Genomic DNA, 14,521 nt, shown 5'->3' with positions numbered 1-14,521 from the left:
GATATAGACTTTCCAATTAATTCTCCAATACATTATTACAAAAGATTTTAATCCTCATGATTATTTCAAGCTTACCATAAAATTCTATGATAAATATAGGGTCTACGTCTACAAACTACTCCTTCATATACAACAAATTTTTCAAAGCTTTCCCCTTCATATAAAAATAAAATTAAATATGCCCTTTTAATTGTTATTTTATTTCATTTTATTTTAAGAGCAAAGTTGAAAAAGCATCTATATGCTTTAATTTAATTTAAAATATAGAACAAGTTCCTAGGAATATGCTACATGATTAATGAAGGAACTGTAATTCATATGATCTCTTGAAAATGTAAAAAAAAAAAAAATACACTCAAAAGAAACTTTTCTTCATCAAGTTATATTGAGCTAAATTATCATAAAAAAAAAAAAAAGTTGAGCAATTTTGTGTAGATTTGTATATATTGAATTTAAACTTGTTAATTTTACTGATCAAGAAAAGAAACCTGGCTCCATGTTCAAGACCTTTAGTTGAAGGTATTTAACCATCAAACATATCACAGGAAAATTGATATAGAGGTTGATGTGTTTTACTCAGATGTCTTTGTGTTATCTACGTCTACAAATAAATAATTTGAAGAAGTAATCTTTTATTAGTAGTTCATCCTTTTAAACTTTAGGATTAAAATTGTACATAAATACAAGATCCTATATTTAGTCATTAGAAACATCAGATAATAAATTCAAGGTATTCTAACATAGGTATTAATAAATGATACGAGGGATAATTATGTATGTTTATTAAATAAATTAAAAGATGCATCTAGAAATGAACAAATTTGACTAAAAAAAATTGTAAATTTAGCAAAATTTAGATATTCATCTCTTGAAATGTATCAACGATAAATTATATTACTAATTAAAGTCTATTGACGATAAAATCTATTATTAATATGAGTCAATCTTTTGATATATTCTATTACTAATAGATTTTACTATGGTTATAATTTTTTTAAAATATAATTATATACACTTAATTATTAATGGGGGTAACACATTGACAATTATCCTAAATAAAATATCATTTAGTTTATCTTTTATTTTTTCTTGCTTTAAACCCATTTTATTTAGGGTAATCGTCAATGTTTTACTTTAAACCCATTTTCAACTAAATAAACTCAAATACTTTAAGACAAAAATAGTCATTGAAAAGGATAGTCATTTGATAGCAATAATTTTGAAAAAGGAAAAACAATTCATCAAAGTCATAACAATAATGATTTATTTATAAAAATAACTACTTCCATGAAAATGAAAGTATTCATACACACAAAATTATTGAAAGTTGTCACCATCCTAGACTTTTTTTTTTTTTAATCAATCCATCACAACAAAATCAACCAAATTAAAAAGACGAAACTAAAAATACTTATCCTTTTTTTAACAAAACTTCTCTATTACAACATCTCCATTGGTAAGAAGGCAATAATACGACATATTGTACCTATTATATATGAAAAACTTATGATAACTTAAGCTTTGGTAACTATATTGAATTTGTCAAATAGCTACTAAGTATCAAAACTTTCACTTAAGTATATATATGCCTATGCAAGAGAGAAAAAAAGTAGAAGGGGTTTTAAAGTTGACCAAAAAGTCAAAGGGTATAAGCAATAATAATATACTACATTAGTCTCATTATTGCAAGAAAGGCCCCTTCTAAAGTAGAGAAGGAAGTTGAAGTCCTTCTCCCCCTTTTTTAAAGTGTCCCATAAATTGCAAAAAAGACCTTATATATATATATATATATATATATATATATATATATATATATATATATATATATTGGGGGAAGAATGGGAGAATTCTTGAGTTATATATAAATTATGATACCAACAAAACAAACTCCAAAACCCCAACTCTATCCCTTTTGCCCTTTCTACTGTCTCCTCATGCACTGCTTTTGAAGCTCACCCCCGATGCTCTTTTCTTTGTGGGGGAGGGGGAGGGGGGAGGGGGAGGGGGAGGGGGAGGGGGGCTCATGATGCCATGTCATCTACATATAATCCACTCATAATGTGACATGTTGCACTTATCATCTCGTGAAACTCAATAAGGGATTGTTTTGGGCTATGGTGGGGGTTTGATGTGTTATTATTATTATATATTTTGGTAGTTTTGAAAGTTCAAAGTAAGAGGGGGGAAAAGGGAGAAATAAATAATGGGCAGTTGGGTATTTGTTTATTATATGTGTATGTAGTATTGGAGTTGAATTGCAAGAAAAGAAGTGAGCTTTTGGTAAAGTTCTTGTTTTTTGTTTATATATAAATACTGCAAACTGTATATTCCCCTTTTCTTTCTCTTTGCCTCTTACCCATGAATTATGTAGTCTGCCCTTAAAATACTATACATGTCCTTAATGACCATAACAAAAGAGGAAAGTAAAGTAAATTAAAAAAAATATATATATATATATAGAAAGTCGGTTCAAGCGTCAAGGTATCAAATAGGTATCAAATAGGTTACTAAACTTAACAATGTCGAATAGATCGATGAACTTGTTGATCAAAATCCAATTTAAATTGATGGATTTATTAAATGTGAAATTCAAAATTCAAATATGTGGTTTAAATTAAATTAAAAGAAAAAAAATAAAAAAGAATGAGATTGTGATTATAATTAAGAGAGTAATTGATAATAAATAGTAATGGTAATTTGTTTGAAAAAGGAAAAAGAAGAAAAAGGAAAAGAAAGGAATAGAAAAATGGGGGAATGAAGAAGAAGTTTGTGCTTTTGAGGAAGGGAAAGGCCACGCGCGGGCGCGAGTATTAAAGAAAGTGGGAGTGAGCGTGCATTTTTTGCTCCTTTTAGTTTAATTTGGTTGGGGGATTTCAGGTGATTTGGAGGCACTCCTTTTCCTCTTCCCTAACTTTCTCAATTCCACTTTTTTCACTTCCCAAACTTCATTTCAAAACCCTAAACCATTTTCCTAATTTCCATTTTCTTTTTTCTCCATGCATCCATTTAGCTTTTTATTCTATAAAGTTTTTAATTACTCTACTTCTTTTGAAGTTTCTCGTCTTAAAGTTATTTAGAAAGATAATACATACATTGGTTGATTTGACATGACTTGATAAATAAATAAATAAATAAATAATATAAGAAGATGGTGATCCATTAGATAAAATATGGAGATCCTATAAATAGAATTCTATACATGGCCCATAGAAAAGTATGTTGTTTGTGTCATTTCATTTTATTTTGTTTAGTACTTATCCACCTCATTTGTCTTTTATATTATCATGCTATACAAAAACAAACAACGTTATTTAAGGTAACAAAATATTAATAAAAAATGCTTTCCAAACTAATCAAATCAAAGAGAAATTAACAAAGTTTATTACGTAACTCAATACATATGGTTGGTTTACTCCTCAACGCAAACTCAAAGTTATGACTAACAAAGTCAACCTTGAAAACATACATCGTCTAAATAACATTGTCACAAGTTATATAATATCTTAAAAGAAAGTAAAGTGAAAGTGGTGTGTTAAGTAGAAGGGTTTGGAAATATATAAAGGGAGAGATCTGAATTAGTAATAATGGTAGGGTAGGAATGGAGAGAACAATAATAATAATTTGGAAGAGGCGTGTGGGACGATGTAGAGATGGTAACACGGACCACACGTACAAACACGGAAACAAAATAAGTGGGCCAAAGGTAAAACTATTTGGGCTGGGCTCCGCGGTTTTACATCAATATTAGGCCCACTTGCTTCGCACGTGCGTGGAACAACACATACACACACACACACACACACACACAAACCCTCCCATTAAAAAAAGAAGTCGGTGGTGGTCCCTAAATGGTATTATTTAATTTTGATTGGATGGAGGAAAATGACAATTTAGTACTTTTCTTGTCATCACAGCCGTCCATTTGGGGTGGAATAATGCAAAGTACTTTCAAGGGTCCACGTCAACAACACAACACAAACCCAACCCTCCGTGTGAACGTCACCGTTTTTTTTCTTTCCAATGATATTTTTGAGGTTTATCCATATCTATACCTTTGCAAACACACCCTTAGAGTTACCCCTTATCCTTCTCTTTCCTATTTTGTTTAAATTTTTGGGTCTTCCTAGTCGGTTCCATCGAATCGATATTTTTACATTTTTTTTAGAAAGAGAGGGTGAAATCACGTTTTCGTTGTATATATTGTTGAGAGAAAATAAGCATTAAAATGCTACTAATATACACAATAGTCATTTCTACTTATTTGAACCTAACGAAATATTCATGAATTAATTTATTTTTATAAACTTTTCATAGTATCAACATTTTATTGAAAATTTATAAAATTAAGGTTTTGACATTTTCATCAACATCGATATTTTAAATTTTGGTTCGCCTAAAGATTAAAATGTTAATAAAAAAAAATTATTGGTGTCCCAAGTTTATAAAAATGATTCATTGTTGATGTAACAAAAAGTAATGAAACAAAAAATAAATAATAAATGGCTTAAATGTTTGTTATTTATATTATATTCAACGTTTTTTTTTATTATTTATTATCATATTATGTTTTATGAAAATTTTATAAAATAATTAACAAAATCTCGATTCACCCTTGATGTTAAGAACGTTGAATTCATGATATCATATATGAAGAAAAATGTTGATGATACATATCAATGTAACTTAAATTTAATTCTTGCCTTATCATGTAATTATGTATCTTAAGTACGGCTGGAAATTGAATTATGCTATTATGTCAACTTAATGCAGCATTTCATTATTGGTTTGAAAATGAAGTGGCTTAGTATTTATTGTTTGTAGAGTTGGTTGGAGTAAATTAATCTATGTACATGATAAAAAAAATGTTATATGTTAGGGCCGTAGGAAAAATAAATATTATTGGAGCAACAATATAATGTTCAAGAAATTATAAGCACGTGATCAAAAGCTTTGTTACGAGAACGTATATGTATATATACATATGTAGTTGGTTGTTGATATAGTTGGTCTTTTAAGGGCATTTGATATCTCTAAAATAATATATGATCATAGGTATGAGTCAATTTGAATAGTTTATGTGTGTTTCAATAATATATATAGTGTATACATTATCTTCTGTGTGATCATAAATAGGATGTGACGTAATTGCAACAATTTTTTAGTGTTATTTAAGTTGGTGTTGTAGCATATATAGGTATGTGTATATAGTGACAACAAATCTAGTACTTATATATTGAACCTATATTCATAAAATAACTTGATATTAATATTAGATGTAATTTCTCTTTAGCATTGTGATTGTTTCTAGCCTTTAAAGATGTGTCCTAGGTACCGATTGACAAAATTAATCGTTTAGACCATTGAATAGGGTATTGAACTAGGCTATATCTTAATTCACATGGGGTAGGTGAATCTAATTATCCCAAGGGTGTTTAGGACTTAGGCCATAATAATTATCATGGGGTCAACAAAATTTTGGTCTTAATTAATTAGTTACGGTCAACTAACCAAACATAAGCTACAACAATAGGATCTAATTATAATCTCACACATCAAACTAGGCTACTATATACACAAGTTTGCTTAAACATTTTTTCCCACCAAAATTTCTTAGTGTTTGAGTGCCAATTTTATTTTAAACGAAGACTACATCTTTTAATTTCTATGAGTTACATTTTTAATAGATCATATATATATACACACACACGCGCGATAGTTTTTTAAAACAAAACAACACCTTTACTTACCTCAAACACTTTTTTTTTTCCATAAAGTTTTTATTGTATTTAAAAATCTGTTGAAATTGGATTTATTTACTTTACAAAGTAGAAGAGTAGATTAAAGGATTCTATCATAAAAAAAACATGCAACTATGAATAAATATACCTAAATTTGTTGGCTCAAATATGTCATTGAGTTTTAAAAAACCACCTCTGTAGATATCAATTAAAACATAAATAATGAATGGTTAAAAGGCAATGACCACCTACCTTACCTTAAGGTTTAGGGAAAGGAAAAGGCAAATGCATAAGGAAGCTGCACGTGAGATTATTATCAATACAAAGGAAAAAAGAAATAAAAAAAGAAAAAGAAAGGAGAGAGTATAATTTCATTTTGTTTTTTTTGAAAGCGAAATTGGAAACTACGTGTGAAGAAAGGAAAAAAAAAAAAAAAAAAAAAAAAGGCAATGAGAGGGTCCCTTGGCCTTTAGCCATCAAAATCCACATTTTTCCTATTTTTTCTATTCACTAAACTCCAAATATAATGAAATAAAACCCATTTGCCAGCCTTGCAACCCCTACTATTATATAATTCAACTTTTATTTATTTCTATCTAAATTTGCACATTTCTTTGGACCTTAGAACTTGTTTTATTTTTATTTATTTTTTTCTTGAAAAGGGTTTAGTCCTTTGCCTCCTCTCTTGCCAACAACTTTTGCCATTCCTCAACAATCACCATATTGTAACTTTAATTGTATAAACATATCAACACATATTATGATCTTCTCCCTTCTTCTTCCTTATCATCTCTCTTTTAATTTCCCCTATAATTTGATTTTCCTTCTCATTGTCACCATTTGTGGCTTATGGCACTTTCTCATTGCTTCTTTCTAGCTTTTGCCACCCTTCTAAAGAAACTCTCATTATATACTTATGCACAAAGTATTTCGCTATCTCATTCGTCAACGAGAAAGGAAAGTTTCAAAACCCCAATTTAGCATGAGTTCTTCGAAAATAAGAAAAAATAAGTTTGTTTAGATTTACACACCAAATACATATACGAATATGAGAGATTTCGACTTTCTCCTAGTTATCAAAAAAAGAGTGAGGTTGTTCACAATCTTTGACAATGAGTTGTCAAGGCTTTCATTGTAGTATAAGAGTTGACTTTGCATATGGGTTCTTATGTTTTTTTTTTTTTTTTTTAACAATAAGTTCTCTACATCACAACAAAAGAAATAATCATTCTATATTTCTTTAATTTAGACAAAATTTAAAATTTCAATCTCTACTATAAAATAATTTGAGGATTGCAAACACAATCGTATGGTAGTTAAGAAGGGAAGAAAAAGAATAATGCAATATTATCTTGAAGGTCGGGATAATTACATGATACACCCATGCAAAAAGGGAGCAAAAATGTGAAGAAAGTTATGATTGGAGTGGATTGGGTTACCATGTTTGCCATGACATGCACTCTTTCTTTGGTTTTGCGAAGATCAAGAAGGGATTTGGGGAATCTTTGATTATGAATCATAAAAATGGTAGAGCCAATGGTTTCTTAGTTGTAATGTGTGTGATAATGTCTATGCATTACCCTTCAACTCAATTATTAATGTTTGGATATTTTCATCATTTCATGATGCTGATCTGTCATTTCTTGTACTCAAAAAAGACAAATAAAAATTGTTCATTTCAGAAAAAAAAAAAAGGAAAAACAAAATGTATTGATTAAATGAATTTGTCGACTTGTCGTTTTAGTTCGTTGACCATGTTTTACCCGAAAAAAATATAAATAAGCATTGGGCTTAGGGTTCGGCCGGCCCATTTATGGTGTGTGTAGTGGGCTGGGCCTCACAAAATGAAATTATGAAAAATGTTAAAAAGGAAAAAAGTGTTGTGCTGCTCTCGTTGAGAGTCGAACTCAAGACCTCCCGCTTACTAAACGGGTGCTCTAACCAACTGAGCTACGAGAGCTACGTTATAAGAACTGAAACTTTCTTTATATAATTATATCTTTATGTAAAGAAATTGTTTCACTCATCGAGTCTGGTGAGATCGTCATTTTCATAAACTACCGTTTAGCGAAAATTTTTTCCTTCACAAATAAATAAATTTCGAATGTGTGATTTGAATTACGATGTTAGAGTTTATGAGAGATGTTCGTAACTGAATATTTTATCGATATTCAAGTTTGGAGCAATTTTAGTTTTGTGTTTTTTCTAATGTTATGAGTTGTATGAACATTTGATCTCTCGGTTAGTTGATAGTATATATATATATTATTGTGGAAGATCGAATCTTTGGTCTTAAAATTTATAGCACATTCTTTGTAGGGGTTAAATTTTAAATTATGCACGCTTTGGGACACAGTGCATATGCAATCACTAGCTATTACTGTTAGTCTTGATTCACGAAGAAGTATTCGAATTACTTAATAAATTTTAGTATTTGGTTTATTTATTATTAATAATAATTAAGGATAGAAAATGAAAAACATGGTGGAGTCACTTTAGTTAAACTAAACAACATGATATATTATTTCATACCAAAAGGTGAAAACCTTTTTGAAATCGGACATTGAAATGGGTAATGGATTATGTAATTAATTAATGGTGAAATAATTTATTTTCGCAAAACCACAACTTTGGAATGTAAGAAAGAGTTACAACAACTCAATCACTTGTCCGAGAAAACCTCGGATTTCTGAAAATCAAAATGGTCATGTAATGCAATCCAATATACTTTCAAACCTACAAAATGAATTTTTAACATGGTCTTGAGATTCAACTCAAGTCGACGAAACAAAGAAACTATTAATAGCAAAAGTAATTTACATCTAACTCGCTAATAAATCAACATTCAATTAGATGAAATTAGGTGCAAGCATACATTACCTCGCTTTAATAATTAATTAAATAATCAGTGAACCACTGATATGATAAGAGGTAGGAAGATGGAGGGGAGGAAGTGGTTCTTTCTCGAAGTCATGGCATTAACTAACCCTCAGTTAGATTTCTTAATCCAAAAAACTTTATGTCAATCCCACAAAAACCCTCCTAATTCCAACTCGACCGATGAAATTGGTTAATTTAACTCAAGAACTATTTTTCAAATCAGAACAAAAATCTAAAATACCGTTTTTGAAACAAGCCAAACAGAAACTAACTCCAAATTACCCAAAACCAAAAGTCTAGTTTATTTGAAAACTCAATTAAACAATAAAACGACTTTATACAAATATATTGTGGCTATCACTCGAGGGCATAGACACAAAACTTAGCTAGCCCAAGTTATTATCTAAGACAAACTTATGCGTAAGGAAATAAATGTAGTGAAGTACTTTCCCTAAAGCACTATAGTTGGATAAATGAGATCGAAAAACATAGAAGAAACATTGTGAAACTAAAAAATGTGACTAAGGCATTTGGATGCCTATATTTTCGAACTCGACAATGGGGTACTCTTATAAGGTCAGCAAGTGCACACTTAACCAAATGCAACTAAACATCCATCCAACTCATGGATCAGTATTAAAATCAGAACTATCCACATGGTACAGCCAACCCAACATGGCTCACATCCAACCTATACGAAAGTTAAGGCTAACACAACTTGAAATATGAATCTCAAACTTGGTGGGTCATTGTAACACACAAGTTCCAAACTCTTACTTATGACACCACGATATTGACAAGGATTGCCATGGAATTGGTGAGTCATTTCAACTATCCTGATCATAGAGAACTTCGAAATATCAACTAGTAATTGGAGATGACCTAATATGACCAATACCATACAGAAGATCCTGACCGTAGAGAATGTTCATCAAACCTGGGGAAACAGATTGGGAGATGTATTCAAGAACATACACTTAAAAACAGAGCAGCAATTGCCTTTATCTAATGAACTGTTAATAAATACTCTGCTAATACAGCAAAGATTGGAGTTAACATACTAGATATACTTTTCATCATTATCGTTGTGCCAGTGAAAGTTACAAATCTAACCCACAATTTAAAGTAAGAAAAAAGAAAAAAGAATGGGGGTGTTGGTATTTGACAGAAGTTTCTCCGCTGTCCACAACCACCATATTCCCATCATCACTCATTTCTCAACACATGGAAGAATAGACTAATAGAATACTAAGGGGATTGACGCTCCAAGAATAACAACTATCCTAAAGCTAATCCCCCCATTTCAACCGTAATGTTACTATCAACATCATTCTCCCTGTACAGAACCACCCTTTATACGGTGGTCAAAGTAGAATTTTTTTGAGAAAAAAAGGAAGCCAAAGATGCTATTAAAACTTTCACGACATTCAGGAGAAGCGAGTTTCTTTGGACTTAAAACTGTAATCCCACATTTATGCATCATGCATGATATATCCTTCGTTATCATCTCCAGAATGAGTTATGAGATGCGAAAAATCTGTAATCAGGATGGTTTACGTTTAATAACCTAAGCCAGCTGTCGGCATCTTGCCATAAAGAGTGAGCCTTCGAACATTCCTCTGCACCAGTCGAATTCCAAAAAGGAATTTTGAACTTATAGGAAGCAAGTCCAAATATAGGCAACTGCAGTTTGAGAGGGCAATCCGCAGTGTACACCTCTCTAACTCTTGGCCAATGGAATTGTAGTCCATCTGTGCTATTGCCTGCTCCAAACACAAGCCACGATGCCCATTGAACGTCTTTCTTAAAAATGCAATTTATGAAAAACTTAATAGCACAAGCCAATGATAGGTTATGAGTTGATTACACTATAGGCATACTGCAGCTTTACCTGAGAAATAAATATTTTCCTAAAACGTTTTCTACAGAAATATTATCAAAAACTCAACATTTTACATTTTTCTCTTCTTGAAAAATATTCCGACAAAAACAGAATCACAGCCGATGCTTTTCCATAACACAGCTAGCTAAAACAGGTGATAAAAATTTAATAACACCTAAGTAGTTGAATGTCTCCATTGAGGTCAATTTTACTGAAAAGCAATGCAGCACGCAGAGCATACACTAGCACTAAGAATTGATTGATGACATATGTATCTACATACATAAGATAACAAGGGGAAATACCTTGAAATGCTGTTGACAGATTATGGAAGGTCAAGAAACAAGCATCTAGACTTTGTAGAGTTGGCCCCGTCGGAATCCGATAAATTGGATACCTTTAGAGAACAGTCAAATATGTCAGAGTAAAAGAATTGGATCACGATAAAACATAATCAGGAGGAGACATAACTTACCATGCCACAGATATCCAACTGGAAGGAGATAAATCAAAGCTCCTGTATGTCTTTAATTCAGGAAAACGTGATGCAAGGACAGTGATCTGTTGAATGCAAGTTCATGTTCATTAAAATGAAGGAGGCTGCAATGCAATACCCTCATGTACTAAAGCCAAATAAAAACACACCTACCTTATCAGTTAATGGTTCACGACAAAATGGTGGGTCACGTTCCAAGTATTCAAAAACAAGCTGACCATGCCGGTAGCAAGAGTCACTTTCATCACTCGATGACTCGGAAGAAGGTACATTCATCTGAAGAGCTCTTTGAGACCCCAGAGCATTAAAGTCCTGTATCCACTCATTCTGAAGGGCAGTTTTTGTTTTCTTTTCTGCCCCAGAATTACTGCTTCCATCACTGCTTGTTTCCTTTGATGACTCAGCATCACTATCGGCACCACGCCTTCTACTACAAAATGCAATATCAAATTAGAAATCCACTTACCACTCCCATGTACCTAATTTTAGATCACACTTGCCAGATTTACCAGCTCAGGAAGCAATAACAACATCATTTCCATCTTAATAAATCTATAACACAAAAACAACTTAGAATAAGGCTTTATGTAAAAATAAAATATAAATGACCAAAGGTGAAAAAGCTTAATGGATGAAGATCAAAAGGAAAGATCAATGAGATAGTGAAATAATTAACCACTGAAAAAATAGGTTAGTATTAAAAGAAATGATGAACAGATCTTAGGACATATAACCGCTACCTCTTCATTCACAAATAATGTTAATCACATTTCTTGTGCAAAGAAGAAAAGAATATGTGAAAGGGAGGAAAACAAACAGCCAACAGCCAACAGCCAAGCTATTTTATACATATATTGTTTAACCCAGAGTCGATAAGTTCAGCAAGTTATGACCCGCATAAAAAGAGTGAAATGTAAGGTAAACCATTGCCCAACATAAAAAGGTACTCCCCTTTCCTCCTTTATACACAGAAGATCCAAGACCAAGAAAACCCTTGCAAACTAAATATTAACAAGATATACATATTGAACAATCCTGAACAATAGATGAAGCTAGCATTCCTAGTATTGTAACCGAGTCACCAATTACAATTAGACAAAATAAAGCTAGCATTCCTACACTATACATATAATCTAAACAAAGCCTGAGATCTCGAAAGAAAATAATAGAGTCAGGGACAGTTTTATTACTTCTTACCCAACAGCATAAATACCTAATCAAATTCAATTCATATAGGCAATGAAGCTAAAAGGGAAATAAACAAAAAAAAAATTGCAAGAAATGAATAGATATAAGAACATGGTGATCTATGAATAATACTCACCTTAGTGCAGAGGACTTTGAAGGATCAACATAGAGTTGAATGCCAGACAGATATGGAACATAGTACTGTACTACAGAGTCACTGCCATTTAACAATAGAGGGATACCGGCTCCATATGCACTCCATTCCTTGAAAGATTCCCAGAGATCACCGAGCACAAAATAAGGAGATGCCTCTGAAACTTCACGGTTTCTCCACCCCCTCAGGCTCGTCTGTCGACATCCCCAAAAAGCCAATTAAAGAAAGCAATTTAATGATTTGAGAAATTGAAGCAAAGTCAGGTTCTCAAAATAAAAGCAACTTAGCTAAGATCTGTACTCAACTTCTTAACCGATATCCTAGTGAAACAAAAAATAAAAAGTAAAAAATAAAAAGAAATTTAAAGAAAAAAAAACTGGTACTACAATTATAGTGATCACAGAGACAATGTAGAAGCACAGATAGGAAGTGGAAGGGGGGGGACATTGTGAATGGAAGATTTCACGTCTTCCTCAAGGTTAATCAACTAAACCACGAGTTCTTGAACCTAACAAAATTGCAATAACCGTAATTGATTGTTCGATACACACATCTCAGAAGTTAAAAAACGAAGGCTGACCAAGACAATAAGCTAGTTTTAAGTCCAGAAAGCAAATTAAAAAGACCGAAGAAACATCAAGTGAAAAAAAGGAGAAGAAAAAAAAACAGTAGCTTGAGCAGGCAATAATTACCTTAGGAATACAATGAGCCGGAACAAGAGGAGTAGTATGCTCCAAGAAGCGATCCAAATTAGTAGAATCAACAAGTCCCCGATCGGAAACAGAACAATCAGAGCGAGTGGACCAAGAACGACACTCATCGAACTCACTCCTCTTCTCCAAGTCATCGATCGTGGAAGTAGCAGCCGCCACAACGTCCTTAGAATCTAAAGCACTTTGCTTCGGCTGCTGTTGCTGTTGTTGTTGTTGTTGTTGTTGTTGCTGCTGCTGCTGCTGCAAACGACGTCGCATCGCAGGTGGATGGTAGAAGCGATTCTCGCCACGGATTCGGGCAATCGAAACACCACCGGAGACTGACATTGCAAGGGTAGGTATTCAGGTGTGAGTGTGAGTGTGTGTGTGTGTGTTTTTATATGTATACAGTGATGATGAAGAAGAAGAAGGAGGAGAAGGAGGAGGAGAAACTAGGGTTTTGTAAAATCTATTGGGGGAAGAAGATAGATAACTAACAGAGAGGTTTATTAGAAAATTAGACCTATTTTTTGGAAAATTATAGAAAGGTGGGGGAAAGAGGGGATTGGATTAGAGAGAGAGGGGGGAGGGGGAGATTTTAGGATCAGAAGACTCCAGAAATCATAATTTTGCAATGCCCTTTCCATTCCTCTTCTTCTTCACCTATCTCTCTATCCTTTGCGTAATGCTTGTGGGGTATTTGACTCGAAATTTACTTCTTTGCCCCTTCCTCTTTCTCCTTATGACCGACGTATCCTCTCCCGAATCTGGATATTCCCAGATTTAACTCAACCAATGTCTTTCCGATGCACCGCTCGGCTCCTCTCCTTATGCCCTTTTTATTGCGCCTACCAATTCTGGCCCACTTCCCATCTCATTCCCCCTCCCTCTTCCACTTCCCAACACCCCACAACCCCTACGCTTAGTAGCACATCCAAACATCATTCTCCACCTAATAGTTCAATGCACCCTGGTTGAGTTATCAGTATTTCTTTTTTTTCTTTGTTTAACTCTACAGATAATCTAATGTTGTTCGTGCATTTTAGAAATGTTTAAACTTATTGTTAATAAGTCAATTCCTGTGTTGAATATCTTTTAAAGAAACACAAATTAAAAAACCCGAGATCTGATTTGTTCGTCACCATGAATTCATGTGAAAATTTTGTATTGGGACATAAAAATGATGATGAAGGATCTTCATTTTTTTTTTACTTTTCCATTACTTGCTCTAAATTTGTTGTTAGGACATTTGCTTTTTACAAAACCATTTTGTGTTTCCTCACGTGTGTTTTTAATTTTTATCCGATATGAGCCATATTTAAAATTTGATTTCATGTTTTTGCCTCTCCTAAATTTTGATTAAACATTTGTCCATCCTCATTCTTGACTATTTATTTGCTAACAATGATAATACTTCGGTTATATTGATATGCAAAGAGAAATGCAACTTGGGCCCAAGAGACTTTTGGGCCTAGGACAAGCCCACCCTCT

General features: G+C 32.5%; 1 protein-coding gene and 1 non-coding gene across 3 annotated transcripts; both read right to left on the bottom strand.

The window, feature by feature from the left end:
* Positions 1-7,624: 7,624 nt before the first annotated feature.
* On the bottom strand, positions 7,625-7,698 carry TRNAT-AGU (transfer RNA threonine (anticodon AGU)). Its single transcript has one exon. It is a non-coding gene; the product is annotated as a tRNA-Thr (tRNA).
* Positions 7,699-9,664: 1,966 nt separating this feature from the next.
* On the bottom strand, positions 9,665-13,882 carry LOC103483873 (uncharacterized). 2 transcript variants are annotated; one of them, XM_008440695.3, is made up of 6 exons: positions 13,031-13,882; positions 12,321-12,532; positions 11,150-11,423; positions 10,976-11,061; positions 10,806-10,897; positions 9,665-10,381 (listed from the first exon to the last, which is right to left on the bottom strand). In XM_008440695.3, exons 1-6 carry the CDS (start codon positions 13,376-13,378, stop codon positions 10,122-10,124), a joined length of 1,272 nt encoding a protein of 423 aa, XP_008438917.2. In that variant the 5' UTR covers positions 13,379-13,882; the 3' UTR covers positions 9,665-10,121. The 2 variants fall into 2 exon arrangements, with proteins under 2 accessions (XP_008438917.2, XP_008438916.2); XM_008440694.3 differs by having other exon boundaries at positions 11,150-11,426; positions 13,031-13,837.
* Positions 13,883-14,521: the final 639 nt, after the last annotated feature.

Source organism: Cucumis melo, chromosome 6 (genome assembly GCF_025177605.1).
Source record: "Cucumis melo cultivar AY chromosome 6, USDA_Cmelo_AY_1.0, whole genome shotgun sequence".
Lineage (NCBI taxonomy): Eukaryota > Viridiplantae > Streptophyta > Magnoliopsida > Cucurbitales > Cucurbitaceae > Cucumis > Cucumis melo.
Note: the sequence above shows the minus strand (reverse complement) of the source record. Positions and strands in the feature narration are given on the sequence as shown.

Excerpts from the sequence above, each read along its gene's own strand:
- LOC103483873 (XM_008440694.3), bottom strand. The coding sequence starts at position 13,378 with ATGTCAGTCTCCGGTGGTGTTTCGATTGCCCGAATCCGTGGCGAGAAT. Across the intron at positions 11,427-12,320 it reads TCAAAGTCCTCTGCACTAAG|TAGAAGGCGTGGTGCCGATA; the intron begins GTGAGTATTATT and ends TGCATTTTGTAG. Across the intron at positions 10,382-10,805 it reads TCTGTCAACAGCATTTCAAG|GCAATAGCACAGATGGACTA; the intron begins GTATTTCCCCTT and ends TGTTTGGAGCAG.